Source organism: Pholis gunnellus, assembly GCF_910591455.1.
Source record: "Pholis gunnellus genome assembly, chromosome: 20".
Lineage (NCBI taxonomy): Eukaryota > Metazoa > Chordata > Actinopteri > Perciformes > Pholidae > Pholis > Pholis gunnellus.
This window is the reverse complement of record NC_136547.1, coordinates 12,709,435-12,723,537: the sequence shown is the minus strand read 5'-3', so window position 1 is coordinate 12,723,537 and position 14,103 is coordinate 12,709,435. Positions and strand designations below refer to the sequence as shown.

At 43.1% G+C, this 14,103-nt stretch overlaps 1 protein-coding gene across 1 annotated transcript; it reads left to right on the top strand.

Moving 5' to 3' along the window:
• The first annotated feature begins 1,833 nt into the window (after positions 1-1,833).
• mybl1 (v-myb avian myeloblastosis viral oncogene homolog-like 1) lies at positions 1,834-10,232 on the top strand. Its single transcript, XM_079181276.1, has 15 exons — positions 1,834-1,904; positions 4,384-4,483; positions 4,582-4,653; positions 4,840-4,932; positions 5,500-5,720; positions 5,812-6,013; positions 6,108-6,182; positions 7,302-7,541; positions 7,628-8,020; positions 8,136-8,275; positions 8,411-8,525; positions 8,650-8,766; positions 8,934-9,038; positions 9,282-9,455; positions 9,555-10,232. Exons 1-15 carry the CDS (start codon positions 1,882-1,884, stop codon positions 9,678-9,680), a joined length of 2,196 nt encoding a protein of 731 aa, XP_079037402.1. The 5' UTR covers positions 1,834-1,881; the 3' UTR covers positions 9,681-10,232.
• Positions 10,233-14,103: the final 3,871 nt, after the last annotated feature.

The following is a 14,103-nucleotide window of genomic DNA, read 5'->3' as shown; positions in this document are numbered from 1 at the left end:
TGACTCAGGAATGACAACATTGAGAAGTCGAACGGTTCAACAGTGTCACCTACAGGTAGAAAGACAGGACAAACCTAATATACCCCAAAACAATCATCCACATCCAAAGTTCACCTCCAGAAAAATAAATGAAAATATAAAATTTAGGATGAAATGACAACATTGGAATTATGATAAAATTGATTATAGACAATAATTGTATACAATTAATTAATTCCAAGTGACGAGTTTGAGATCTCAGACTTGAGATATGAATTATGTACTTCATATTTTGATAAACGAAAATTAAGTTTAATGTTCCTGTGCTGACACCTGAACTCTGTTTAGTAGTATTCGTTGTGAAAATCCACACAGACGCATTGCACCACTTACCCCAGTCCCGAGTCCACTTACCTGCTTGGAGCTGATGGTGCGCAGACCAATAATAACCAAAGATGTTGTGATGAGTTAAAACGAATATAGCAATGTATGAACAACATGTAACATATGAACAAAACATAATTTCCGTGATAAATATATGAAACCATAAAACAGTGCAGATGCCAAAGGTTTGTCCACAAGGTGTCAGCAGAACACAATTTAAAGGAGTATTGAGCGTATGCACGAGCTGCCTGTCAGAACGAAAATGAAATATTGTGTTACGTGTCAGAGTTTAAATATTCTAAATGGGCCCTTTTCACAGCAGCCATTTTGACATGTCATAGCAGATTACACACAGGTGTAATACATAGAATCATTGTATTAACACAGTCATTCCAGTAAACCAGCACGTGCAATACCAGTTCCCTGGCCAACCTAAATAGAACAGGGCCTTAATTAATGTTATTAATTACACCTGTGTCTACCCTAAGGTTACATGTCAAAATGGCTGCTGTGAAAAGGGCATTTACTGTCTGTAATATTGGTATGAATCTCAAGCCACAATGCCTCGATCTTCTCAAATATGATGCAAATATGTGAATCATCATCATAATTTCTATCTCTTACAATAATGTTGTCAACTCAAAGACATTGGCCTGATTAAGCAACAGCAGATGGCCTGTTAATTGCACAGTGCACTCCAATTTAGTTGTGCACCATCTGGTAAAAATAAAACAATAATAATAGAGCTATCTGCTTCTATGAATATGTGTTGTTAAATATTAACTCAAAATAACATATCGTCATTGTAGATTAGAGGGATTAAATCGGATTTGAACCCCCTGAAACCCCTTGAAAGGCCCCCGATAGTCCCCGCACCCAACTTTGAGCCACCACTGCCTTGATGAAAAGATCCTTTCTGCTGCAGAAGGTGTCAGTACAGTCGTCTAATCTAACACCCGCCTCCTTAATTCTTTTAACCAATGACACGTGCCCTCCTTATACTACTAACCAATCACACGCGAGCCTCTCCTCGTGTCTTGCCCTATCAGGTTTGAGTACCAACTCCTCTTTTCACAGCCCCGTTTTCTGACCAATCAGGAGCGAGGCCGCCTGCGCAGAGGGCTGGGCGCGAGAATCGGCGGGATGGACAAAAATCATAACGCCAAATAGAAGTAATAGAAGTACAGACAAGCAAAGACGGAAACCACCGGGACACCGAGAAACGAAAGTAACGCGCTAGTCTCTTCTACTGAATATCTGTTATGTTGCGGTGTTGACTCTTTAGGAACAAACACCAGAAGAAGACGAAGCGACGCGTTTCTTTAGGAAGATGATATCGACAGCGCGAGAGGCTCTTTCGCAGAGAATGTAATGTTATGGACTGTGCATTACGTTAGCTCACTGGCTAGCCTGACTTACAGCGATTTCTATGGATAAACATCTATTAATGAGGGATTTTAGACAGCTGCCAAACCACAGGTTCGTCTTTGGAAAAGTTCAATCATCCCACCGACTGTCATGGACAACGTGAAACCGCGCAGGTGAGTGCGAGCAATGCTTTATGATGCAGGTTGCTTTCTGTTTGACACGGTCACCGCTGATAACACACAATGGTATCAGTGTCTTGATAGTGCTGTGTGGGAACTCACACCGCATGTTTCATCTCTGATTGCATAACGTACGACGCGTGTGCACCTGCACAGTCAGACAGTAACGAGCTGTATGAATAGTAACGTTAACGGTACCAGTAATACTCATATGATATGTAATAGTTCATGACGTAATGTTACCTCTCCCAGTGGCCTGAAAGTAGGTATGAATGGTGTAAAATATAACATACACTCTAAGTTGAAAATGATAGCTTGTTTTCTTAATATTGGTGGAATAATACAGTATAGAGGGCATGATATTTTCCTATACGTTGGAGCCCTGCAGCCCATTGTCACAACAGCAGTTTATGCAACAGCATCATCCTTGGAAATTACTTGAAAGTGACAGATTAGTAATAATAGATCAATACGAGTGAGTGGTAAGACGTTGTTCTCTCGTAATCAAAGGACAAAACACATATAAAAAGCTACATTAAATAAAATGTGTTTTTATATCAAGATTTGTTTTTATTATGTGTCCGTGTTACTGCCAAAAAGTTAAAAAAATACAGTGTCAAAAAGTACCTGAGAAAATCTGACTATAGAGACCAAGGTAGCATCTTATATATTATTTATACTAAACAACAGACAGGTGCACATTAATGAGGATATTTGCAATCATGTGTTATAATTATTTCTATATATATATAAAGTACACAGTTAACTGAATTGATTGATAATAATAATTTAATAACCAATTCTGATAATCAGCTGGTTCCAGCTCATCAATTCTCAGTTTAATCTTTTGTATTTTTGGGTTTACAAAACAAGCTATTTGAAGATGGGACGTGTGTTTCACTATTTCCAGTATTAAGCTTAAATGAATTGCTTGTCTGTATCTCACACCCATCACCTCCTTGTGTTCCCATCTGGTGAGATCTCTTTTCTCTCACAATTATTACGCTCAGGGTCTGATCTGGCTGTATGTTACAATATCCCGTAAACAGTGTTGACTGATGAGGTATTACTACTGCAGCACATCATGACAATGAATGTTTGTACATGTGTGTTTTACTTCTACTGAGTTGCTCAGCTGATATTACAATTGCTCCTTTTACAAAGTTTGAAGCACATTTTAATATTATTGCGCAGAGAGGTTATGCAGTCTGCCTGTTTTTTGAAACTTTGAACAACTGGACCGTTAGGGCTTCACCATTCCCCAGACCACACCCCAGTGCACCGCCTCTTCCATCTCACACACACACACTCACACACACACACACACACACACACACACTCACACACACCTCTTGAGGTGAAAGAGCCTGTTGATCAGGGATCGCCCCTCTTTCCTCCCCTCCTTCCTGTTCAGCCATAGGTCCAGACCCAGCTCCCTTCTCCTCTTAGCTCTGGTGAGGGAATCAGGCCACGCTGAAATTCAAATGCCATTTTCATGTTTCCACACTGAAGAAGACCTCTCACACACAGTCTGATACGAGACCCTGTTGTGTGTGGTTACAGTAGCAGCTCTCAGGAACAGATACCGTCACCTCTCCTCCATTTAATAAACTCTTAATAAACTCAACACAAAGCAAGTGTTGCCCAGCAGCAAGTTTTGTGGGAACACAGAAGTGCAGCGCTACCTGCCAACTTGTTGTGTCAGTAAAGAGGTATTTTATGTTCCTGTATGCGGCCATGTACTCTTACAAGTTCTTTCTTTCTTTCCTTTTTATGACGTTTAGTCAAGAATGAGTGAAAGCTCTGTTGTGTTGCTGAGTCTCATATTGAAACTCATTTATATTTAATCTATCATTAGATGTTTATTTATTCATCTGGTTGTTTATTTACTTATTCCCTTATTGTATATTTGAATCTGAAAAAGCAGACCTTTGTGATAAATTCATAGTATTTTCGATTAGTTCTGTGTATGTATATATATATATATACTGTCTTGCTGTAGTCTGAATGAAATTAATATAACTTTCAGACTTGATGGAATAACTGAAAGTCTTTTTCAACTACCTTCCATGTTTTTGTGTTTTATTTTTTCCTCCTTGTCCTGCTTGTTTTGGCTCTGACATCAGAAGAGTAGCGCTCAACCCCAACCTGGGAATTTACTTTGATTATAATTTCCTGCTACTAATACACTTCTTTGCGCACACATGGAAAGGAACCACCCAAACTAGTTAACTCAGCAGATTCATTTGAAGGACCCACTTAATAGCTAAACTACTTGCACTTTTCTCTCGTGCTCTCCTTTACTCTGAGAAGTATCTTTTACAAGCAGAGCATTTTCATAAGCATGTTTTATGACTAATCTGGATACAGTTTTACTAAGCATTAGGTACTGATACAAACTAAGATACTGAAAGATAAAGAAAAGTTTGGGCTCTATTTTGTCCCCACTAATAAAGCCTGCTCTTCTTTCTAGCACTGATGAGGATGAAGAGCTGCACTCTACAGACCAAGAGAGCAAAGAGAAGAGCAAAGATAGAAAGACGCTGTGTAAAGTCAAGTGGTCCCGAGATGAGGTGAGTTCTGTAGGTTAACTGAGTGAAATGGGGACGTGGTACTGAGATTTGTTTTTCATCCCAGAACCTTATTATTATAATTTTTTCTCTCCCTTCAGGATGAAAAGCTGAAAAAACTGGTAGAGCAGCATGGACCTGACTCCTGGAAACTAATAGCTAACTTTTTTCCAGTAAGTATGTTTGTAATGTAATATATTGTGTCTGAACATCGTTACTCGACAGGATGTTTTTAACCGTGATGGCAAGTCGTGGGCGCAGTGTCTGGAGAGGCAGCTTCATATACAGCTGTCGGGAGAAGGTGTAGCCGTGAGGTAGTGGCGTAACGAGGTGTTGTGCTTTGTTCGGCCGTGTCACAGGGGAGGACAGATGGCCAATGTCAGCACCGCTGGCAGAAGGTGCTCAACCCGGAGCTGGTGAAAGGACCCTGGACAAAGGAGGAGGATCAGAAGGTAAGTGGAGCTGGGAGTGTCCTGTGCAGGATATGAAGTGAGAAGACAAAATTGGTAAATGATAGGGGAGCCAGAAGGACGCTGTGGGGAGGACGCTGAGAGCCGCTCAGTCCAAGTGAAAGAACACGAATGCTACAATATGCACTGTGTGCACATGCGCAAGCTTACTTCCCGCAAAAACGTTCTTTGGAAAGTAACTGCTCCACGACGTCATCCCTAATAACACACAGACTTTCCAAGTCACTAGTTTAGAGCCTGGCCGGCCCTTCTTTGTCCAGAGTGAAGCTGTAATATCTTCCACAGCTCTACGATGACAATGCATTCCTTAAATGGTTCACAATCCCTCAAGAATGGAGTCTCATTCCTCCAACATCTTGGCATCTTATCAGAAACACGCAACGATGACGTCACAACATTTTTCAGGAGCGATGGAAACATTCGAACACGATTAAAGCTCTCTGATATATGCCACCATTAGGGGCTTCAAAATAAAAGATGACACATAATATTCTGATTTAGGAATAAAAACCCGCCTGCTAAATATCTCCTTTGGTGATATTTGTGCAGGTTATTGACCTGGTCCACAAGTACGGCCCAAAGCGCTGGTCGGTGATCGCCAAGCACCTCCAGGGGAGGATTGGAAAGCAGTGCCGAGAACGCTGGCACAACCACCTCAACCCGGAGGTTAAGAAGTCTTCATGGACTCAGGAAGAGGACAAGATCATCTACGACGCCCATAGACGACTGGGCAACCGCTGGGCGGAGATCTCCAAGCTTCTTCCTGGACGGTAATATCATCTCATGCACACATATCTCTGCTTCTACTCAGGAAACTGTTCAATTTGCTAACAAAATATTACCGATCTTCTCTTCCAACAGGACAGACAACTCCATCAAGAACCATTGGAACTCCACCATGAGGAGAAAGGTGGAGCACGAGGGATACCTGCAAGATGGCTCCAAGTGTTTCACCTCCTCTCACGCCGGACTGAAGAGACGCCACCACAGACCGTGTCCTCCAACGCCAACAGAGCTCCAGCACTGTGATCGCAGTCCCCTGCCGATACCGGGGCCCAACCAGGTCCACCTCCCCTCTAGACTCCACACCATGTTCTTTTTTTTAATTTCTTTTATTTGTCGTCTTTATTATTTAAGTCTGATTCTTTGTGCTTTAGATGGGGAGCTATCCTTATGATCCTCACAGTAGACACTTGATGGACGTTCTTCATGATAATTCTGGCTTCGCATCGGTGAGTTTTTCTGTGTTTTCTTTGCATGCTGGTGGGAAAACTCTCTTCATTTTCCTGGACTTCCTGTAATTATCTTTGCGATCGCTAACTCTGGATTTCAAATCAAGCGCTATTTCACCTAACATTCAAAATCTCAAATGCTCCCCGTAAATATTTTATGTGTATATCTGTTTGTTTTTGTGTGTGTCTGGGTCTTCTTAACCTCTTCCTTTCCTCCTGTCCTCTCGTCCTCTCTCCTCCCTGACGTTTGTTTATTTCAGCCGTTCTGCCCGGATGATCCCGACAGAGAGCAAAGAATTAAGGAGCTTGAGCTGCTGCTTATGTCAGCAGAGAATGAAGTCCAACGACAAGTGCAGTGCAGAGGTCCACGTGTAAGAACACACTCCGAATGTGTGTTTGCATACTTAGTCAGCATAGCCTGCGTGTGTTTGTAGCTATCATACACTGTAAAAAGTCATTTTTTAAATATTAAATTCATCATCTTATCAAACGTAGAGTCTTAAAATCAAATCAAAGCGAGATGACGAGAGAATATTAAGAATTTTCTTGAACACTTGTTTATAGGAAATTCCTAAAATCCCATCTCCTCAGTGGACTTTTCTTTGCTTTAAGGAAAAGGAGATTCTAAGGCTTGGCACTAAATGGACTTTTTGCAGTGTATACATGTGAAAACAAGACATCTCTGCGTGTCTGTAGCTTGATTTGCTGTAGTGTTGCTATAGTAACTACCTTCCCCATCTCGCTACTCATTCAGACTGGCCTGAAGCTGTGCTTGGTAGCCCCCCCCCCACCCCACCCCACCCCACCCCTACATTACCATGGTTCCAAACATGAACTGGCTCCTTCATCCCCTCTAGTACTCACCCCCATGCCCACGCTCAGCCAGCAGTTTGAACCACTCTCCTCTGTCTCTCCTCTTCCCTATTCCGTCTCTCCCCGACACTGGTTTCACATTTCATTCACTCCATTCCTGTGATTGGTCATTCTTCACAGTCAGTGACTTCATATTGACTGATAGAATGGTCTAGATCAGCCTGGTGTTGTTGTAGTAGCACCGGTGTTTTCCTCGTCACAGATTATTGTAAAACTGACCAGCTTTCTCTCTTCCTGCGCCCTCAGAGCGTGGAGCCGTACTCGGCCTGGTCCGACAGTGTGTCCGATGACACGTTGACTACGAGCAGCAGCAGCCTAGAGGAGCAGGCGGAGAGGAGGCCCTGGAGGGGGCCCGAAGTCCCCCAAGGACCTCCACCACAGCTTCCTGTCTCCCCCAGCAAGTTCCTGTCTGTAGAGGCCAGCGCTGTGCTCTCCACCCTGCAGACCATACCGGAGTTTGCAGAAACCATGGAGCTCATTGATTCGGTGAGCGACAGACGGAACGGAACAAATGTATTTCGCGATGAATTTGTTGGCACAAAAGTGGTGAATGTATTAACGATCTCCCGTAGATGTGTTTTGCTCTGCAGGACCCCGTTGCATGGAGCGACGCGGTCAGCTTCGACTTGTCGGAGACGGCGACGCCGCCCAGGCACAACCAGGCCGGCTACACCACTCTCCTGCAAGAGAGGACGATTGACAATTCAATGGCCTTCGCGGTCAACACTCCGCCTGCCGTCTCTGGTCGGGATAAGAACTGTGCTTCGTTTGGTCTGGGCGCTGTCGCCTGCTTGACTCCTATCAACTCCTCCAAACCCACCCAGGCGTCCACTGGGAGGAGGAGGAGGAGGGATAGGGGGGAGCCGTCTCCTTCATGTGACAGGACCTGCTCTTCCTTCCTGGAAAATATCTCAAATTCTCCCAAGAAAACGCCCACAAAGTCACTGCCGTTCACTCCGTCACGAGTAAATAACATTTTTCTTTTTTCTCACACCTTAATCCTCACCTCTTGAGTTGATGTGCTGAGGTTGCATTAGTCATGTGGCTAATATGTCTCGTCTGTCTCTTTTTTTTACCCAGTTCTGCAACATATCAGGGGCGGAGCATCTGAATCTGGATAACCCCGCCCTCACCTCGACGCCTGTGTGTGGCCAAAGGTGTCTCCTCAACACGCCGCTCCACAAAGAGACCACACCTAAGCACCAGAAAGAGAATGATGGGTAAATCAATATAGAATAGTAGTATACATGCCACAAGAGCTGGCGTAAAAGCTGGAAGCTTGCTATGCTTTCTTCCACAACACTTCTTCTTCTAGCCGAGTACTCAGTGTATTATATTCTCTGTCAACTTTCTAGTTTACGGACCCCTAAATTTCGTAAAACTGTCATGATTCCAACCCCGAGGACACCGACTCCTTTCAAAAATGCTTTGGCTGCCCAGGAGAAAATGCACGGGCCACTAAAGATGGAGGTAAGAAGTCAAATGTGGCTGTCTGCATGTTTTCACACTTTTGTTTAACATTTTCTTATTTTGTACAGTATTTGGCTCCATGACCATGTGGTCATATATCTACGTGTGTGCTTGCGTGTTTCAGCCACAGCCGCTGGCATTTCTAGAAGAAGACATTCGAGAAGTTTTGAAGCAGGAGACTGGAGCAGACATCTTTAACAGATCGGACCTCCAGCCAGACTACAGAGCATGGAAACATAACGTATGTTCTTCTAATATTTAAACATACTAATTTGAAGAAACAAATACTTACAGATACACTCGCTTCAGTATTTTACTGAGCTCAATCGTGGCACTTGGACAAAACGACATCGCTCTACTCCAGATAGAACTACAGCGTTTATTGCATCGTGCTCCTTTTGATTTCAGATCGATGGCCCAGTTAGAAAGGTGCGCAAGTCTCTTGTGCTGGACCCCTGGGGGAAAGACTGCCCCAACGTGCAACTCTTCCAAGAGCAGCTCAACAACGCACATGTAAGTCATGTTTAAAATCACTAGTTTCAGGAGTACTCAGTGGCTAGCAATAGTGAGCTGTCAGCGTGTATGAATTGCATACCCAACTTCTGGATGAATAAAATGGTAATTAACCAGTTTTTGGACTTGTTGGTAATGATAGACATCAGTTTACAATCTTACTTTATATGAATTGAGTCCAGCGTCATCATTTCTTGTATTGTTGTTTTAGCTACTCTGTTTTTATTGAACCTCATATTGCAGGTGCCAGATGAAAGTATACTGACAGGCTCTTCACTCGTCACACAAATCCCTGAGCAAGAAGAGTGTAGCCGCTCGTCGCCCTCATCGGTCCCCGTTCATCCTCATCGCTTCGGTGGCCCCCGGATGAAGAAGCTTCTCGCCTCCCACAAAGCACCAAAACACACCGCGGTACAGGTACGGAAAGACTAGTCTTTAAATAAAGCTTTTTAACGAGGTGAGCCTCACAAAGCTACTTTGCCAATCATTGGTAATCATTTGTAGCCTTCTCTGCAGGTGAGTGAGTGGGAAGCAGTGGTTTATGGGAAGACAGAGGACCAGCTGATCATGACGGAACAGGCCCGTCAGTACCTGAACCCCTACACGTCGTCCGGCTCTACCTCAAGGGCCCTGGTGCTTTAAAGCCGCCGCCCCCCCCTTCGCTGCGCATGCGACACTACTACGCCCGTCCGACGACTAAAACCTCCACTGAATCCTGTAAGAGACAATCCAATGAAGACAAATGATTTTAACTTTTCTTTGGAGCAGCAATGCACTGCCAAGGAGGTCCACAAAAAAAAATGCATGGCTGCTGGTTTTCAACACATTTATACTTCACTGCCCAAGTAGTTTCTTGTCCATAGGTTCTGTATTTCCCTTTGAATACACAAAACCTGGCAACGTAAGCAGTTTTGTACAGATATGAAAAGGCTAGACTTTCTCTCCGCACTAGTCGGTAATGTTGAAACAACCTGCACGTACAGTAGGCTGTAGAAATAGTGTGTATTACTAGCAGTGGCTGCTTCTGAGTTTTATATTGTTAATATATTGTTTAAATGACAAGAAAGACATTTTTATAATGTAACGCTACTCATTGCGTGTCTCCTCCAGCTTGTTGAGCTAAACCGCCCCGTTGCTGCTGTCGGATGAAAACCGCGTACATGCAAAATGTGTAGCTTTTTAATTGACACCCGTGTCAGTACAAAAGATGATGTCAACCATGGCTTTGAAATGAGAGAAACAGAAGTGCAGTTACGTGGTTTTCGTCGAGACAGCGGCGTTACGTTGCTGAACGCCGATCCATGGCGATGTGAAGGTTTTGAGGAGGGAAATAAGAAACTGTCAGTATTGCACTACTGAGTTGATTCGCTGAGGAAGGAGCAGCGTATTTAAGGGCAAACTGGATAGCACTTGTGACGGTGTCTTTTTCTAACAACACGTTTCCTTCCCCAAGGCCACAGTGTCTGTCGAGACATCGGTTGAATGTATTTCATTGCAATGTACATGTGTAAAAACCTCAAAATGGAAGGGTACCGTAATGTTTATTTCTGTTTGCTTTTATTTATTATCTGACAGCTCTAAAGCTTAGATATTAATATAAATCGGACACCATGAGTTTTTAAGAAGTCTAACTTTGCTGACAAAACAGCCTAAAAAACCCTCTAAAACAGTTTTCATATCATCAGTGTTCTACGACAAGCATTTGGTTGAGAAGGATTTACTTTTTATGTGAAGGCTGTAGTTTTTATTTATTTAATGTCTACTAATTTATTTATTTCTAAAAAAAAAAAACATTTAAAAGAAATTATTGAAGAATTTTATAGATTTTTTTTCAAAATCAGGATTGGGCAACCATTCAGTTTCATCACTCCAAGTTAGAAGAGCATGCACTGCCTCTAATTCAATACGCCAATTTATTTTCCTCATCGGGCGAGATCTAGAAAATAATCATCGCGTAGTTGTATCTGTGATCTTGTAACATGTAGCTCGGACATTTTCTTCGCTATTAGCTAGCAGCACTCCATCTCCGACCTCTAATCATAGACAAATTGCACTTTTTACTCATTTAATTTTAAATGTGTGTCCATTCTGATGATGTAGCTCTTGTCCTTATTTTATTTTAATGTTGGGTGTGTGTGTGTGTGTGTGTGTGTGTGTGTGTGTGTGTTAGACAGTTGTCTTCCTGTTTTGTAATGATTGCTGACATTACAATCCTGCTGCTTGATTTTTAACATGTTCTCCTGTTCTGCTGCAGAACTTTGTGCTTCAATACACTACGTTGAAGCCTTATGAAAAACCTTTTTTTTTAAGACAGAAAAATACAGCGAACACAGATTGTCCTGAACTCAAACCCACAAACCCGCTCTTTCATTATTCAACTCTGCGTAAGAACAAAGTGCTTATTAAATATAATGTAAATATGCACGAATTTTGGTGTGATTCTGAAGAACTGCACATGTGCTTCCATGTTAACAGGCTGACTCGTGTCATTTTTTAACCATCTTGAAACAAATCTATAATCCGGTGAAGTATCACTACTGTCTTCTTTGTATTATCGGCATTAGCAAAGCCAGTATCAATCTGGATTATCCTGCATTAAGCATTTGAGTGAGAATAAGAAGGGAATCTTGTCAGGGAGATCAAGTGGAAAGATCAGGAGTGTACAACTCTATAACAGAAAGTAGACTAACAGCCGCATTAGACCGTTTTTTAATCTGGAGGCTGAGATGTGTCTAATCTGTACATAATTGTGTTATGTGTTCTGTTTGTTGGTTTGACTTGTGTTAGTACATTCCATTTGTTAAGTCCAAGTTGATATGTTTGTACGTGAACAACATTTGGCCATGTAACATCATAGGTTTTGAGGGAATTAAGTACACATGCAGGATAGCAGCAGCTCTTTTATACTACTGTAGTTATGCATGAGCAATACACACGATGCTGGACTTTGCTTTAATTGAAGAGGTGAATCACAGATGTAACACACACTCTGTATGATGTAACACACACTCTGTGTTTTTGTAGAATTTTCTGTCGAAATCATAACCAAGGTACCATAGAAATCCTGCCAACCGTCTTTGTAACCATGTACTTAATTTTGAAAAAAATAAATGAATATGTTTGCATGACATCTATTGGCATTTTGAATCATGTGTCTTCCTCGCTCTGCCAAGTTGCCCCTGCACAAATTAGTATAAGTTACATGGTATTTCCCACGTAATAAAGATTTCTTATGATCCTTTAGTTTTTCTGACATGCTCCCAGCAGGCATGGGGCAACCTCTTGAGCTCTGGCCAAAAACTGATTCCTGGAAAAGACATTTTCTTGAGGAAAACGGAAAATCCAAATCCTCCCATCTTTATTCCTATTGTGTCGCGTTATCCCCAGGTGGAGTTGACAGCCGTGCAGGTGAACTGTTTGCTTGTAGCGTTGACGGCTGAGAAGAGCCGGTTTAAGCTGATGTGTGTATGTATATGTTGGGATACTGTCAACTTGGCCTGGGGTCCAGGGACACGAGCCCCCTCCACCAGAACAAGAGGCCTCTCCACAGGGTCAGCTGCTGGCCCTAAAGGGGCCCACTCACCCATGACTTAATGCCCCTGGGCTCCTTTGTCCTCGGGGCTGTTGGTTTTACAGGCCCATTCACTCAATTGCCCCCCAAATGGATGGAGGCAAAGGACGTGATGACTTGCCTTATGCTGAAGGAGCAGCAGTGCACACGCATACAAACAATGTGCACATCAACACACGGGCGTCGCATGCACGCCACGTCCACTTAATCAATCTGTCCTCCCATCGCTCTCGTTGTCGTGCGAGAGGGTCTTTTGTTCTTGACTGACCCGCACTAAGGGTTGAAAGATGTCAGGGACCTTTTGCCACTTAATTGGTTATTGGCCGCAGCCCCTCCACCTTATGCTTCACGCACGTATTTAAGGAAAGCCGCTCTTAGATTATAATGACTTCCGTGGACACGTACCTGTTGCGTGCAGACTAGCATTGTTGGATATACAAAGCTGTTATTGCGAGATTTAGTCAAAGTGAATCATATTTTCCATCCTTTTCTTTACATGTACTCTTGACACGCCATAGTGTGCGCCACCCATATTAAGTATCCAGCACAGGTCTGGTACCCTCTATAGTCCTCGAGTTAGCCATTAATGGGCTAAAGTGAGGTGTGTGTGCAAAATGTTTGTGTCTTGAGACATGAAACAGAGCCTGCAGGAGTCCGACCGAACCTCCCCTGCCTTCTTCCTCCGAGCACACACCCAAGAGTGCGCACACAAGCTCACGCACACATACACTGTTTGCCTTTGTGTATGCTAGACAGCAGATGGCAGGCCATTATTGGGCTGACAGAGCAGTCATCTGGCAGGCACCCTGTTACCCCCCCCCCCCCCCCTCCCCCCGAAAAAACCAGGCACAACACAGCATGGATAGGACACTTTTAGGCGGGAGAGTCCACAGCCCTGAGGGAGTGTGTGTGTGTGTGTGTGTGTTAAAATTTGGACCCTGGCCCTTCCTCTCTATATAGGTCACTGTTTCCACTTGTGTGTGTGTCACCGCGTGAGGTACGTCAGTCCTTGTGAGTGGGCATTTGCCATGTTTTGAAGCCACAACCACAGTGGATGATTCATTTAAGTATGAAAGTAACTTGTTTCTGCACACTATGTGACTTAATGTGAATTTGAATGACTTACTTTCTTACCACATGTGAGTTCTAATCCACCATTTATACTCCCAGATGCTACCTTAGATGAGGGACATTTCTCCTCCTTTACATGCACATACAGTACATGCTCAAGTAAACGTTATCATCTTTCATATCCTGTCATATGTGGTCATCGTAGGTCAGGATTTGAAAGTAAACGTGCACTATTCGCAGTAACTCCCCTCCCTCTATCAAAAGTGAAAGTCGTAAAACTCAAGATAAGTGATAACAGTAACAGCAGTGGAAAGGCCCACACAAATATCCTCATGAATCAGAGTTTTCTCAGAGGACCAGTGGAGCTGTCTCTCTTTGTAACATTTACACCCTTCCTTTTGCAAGACATGCCGCCCAAACACT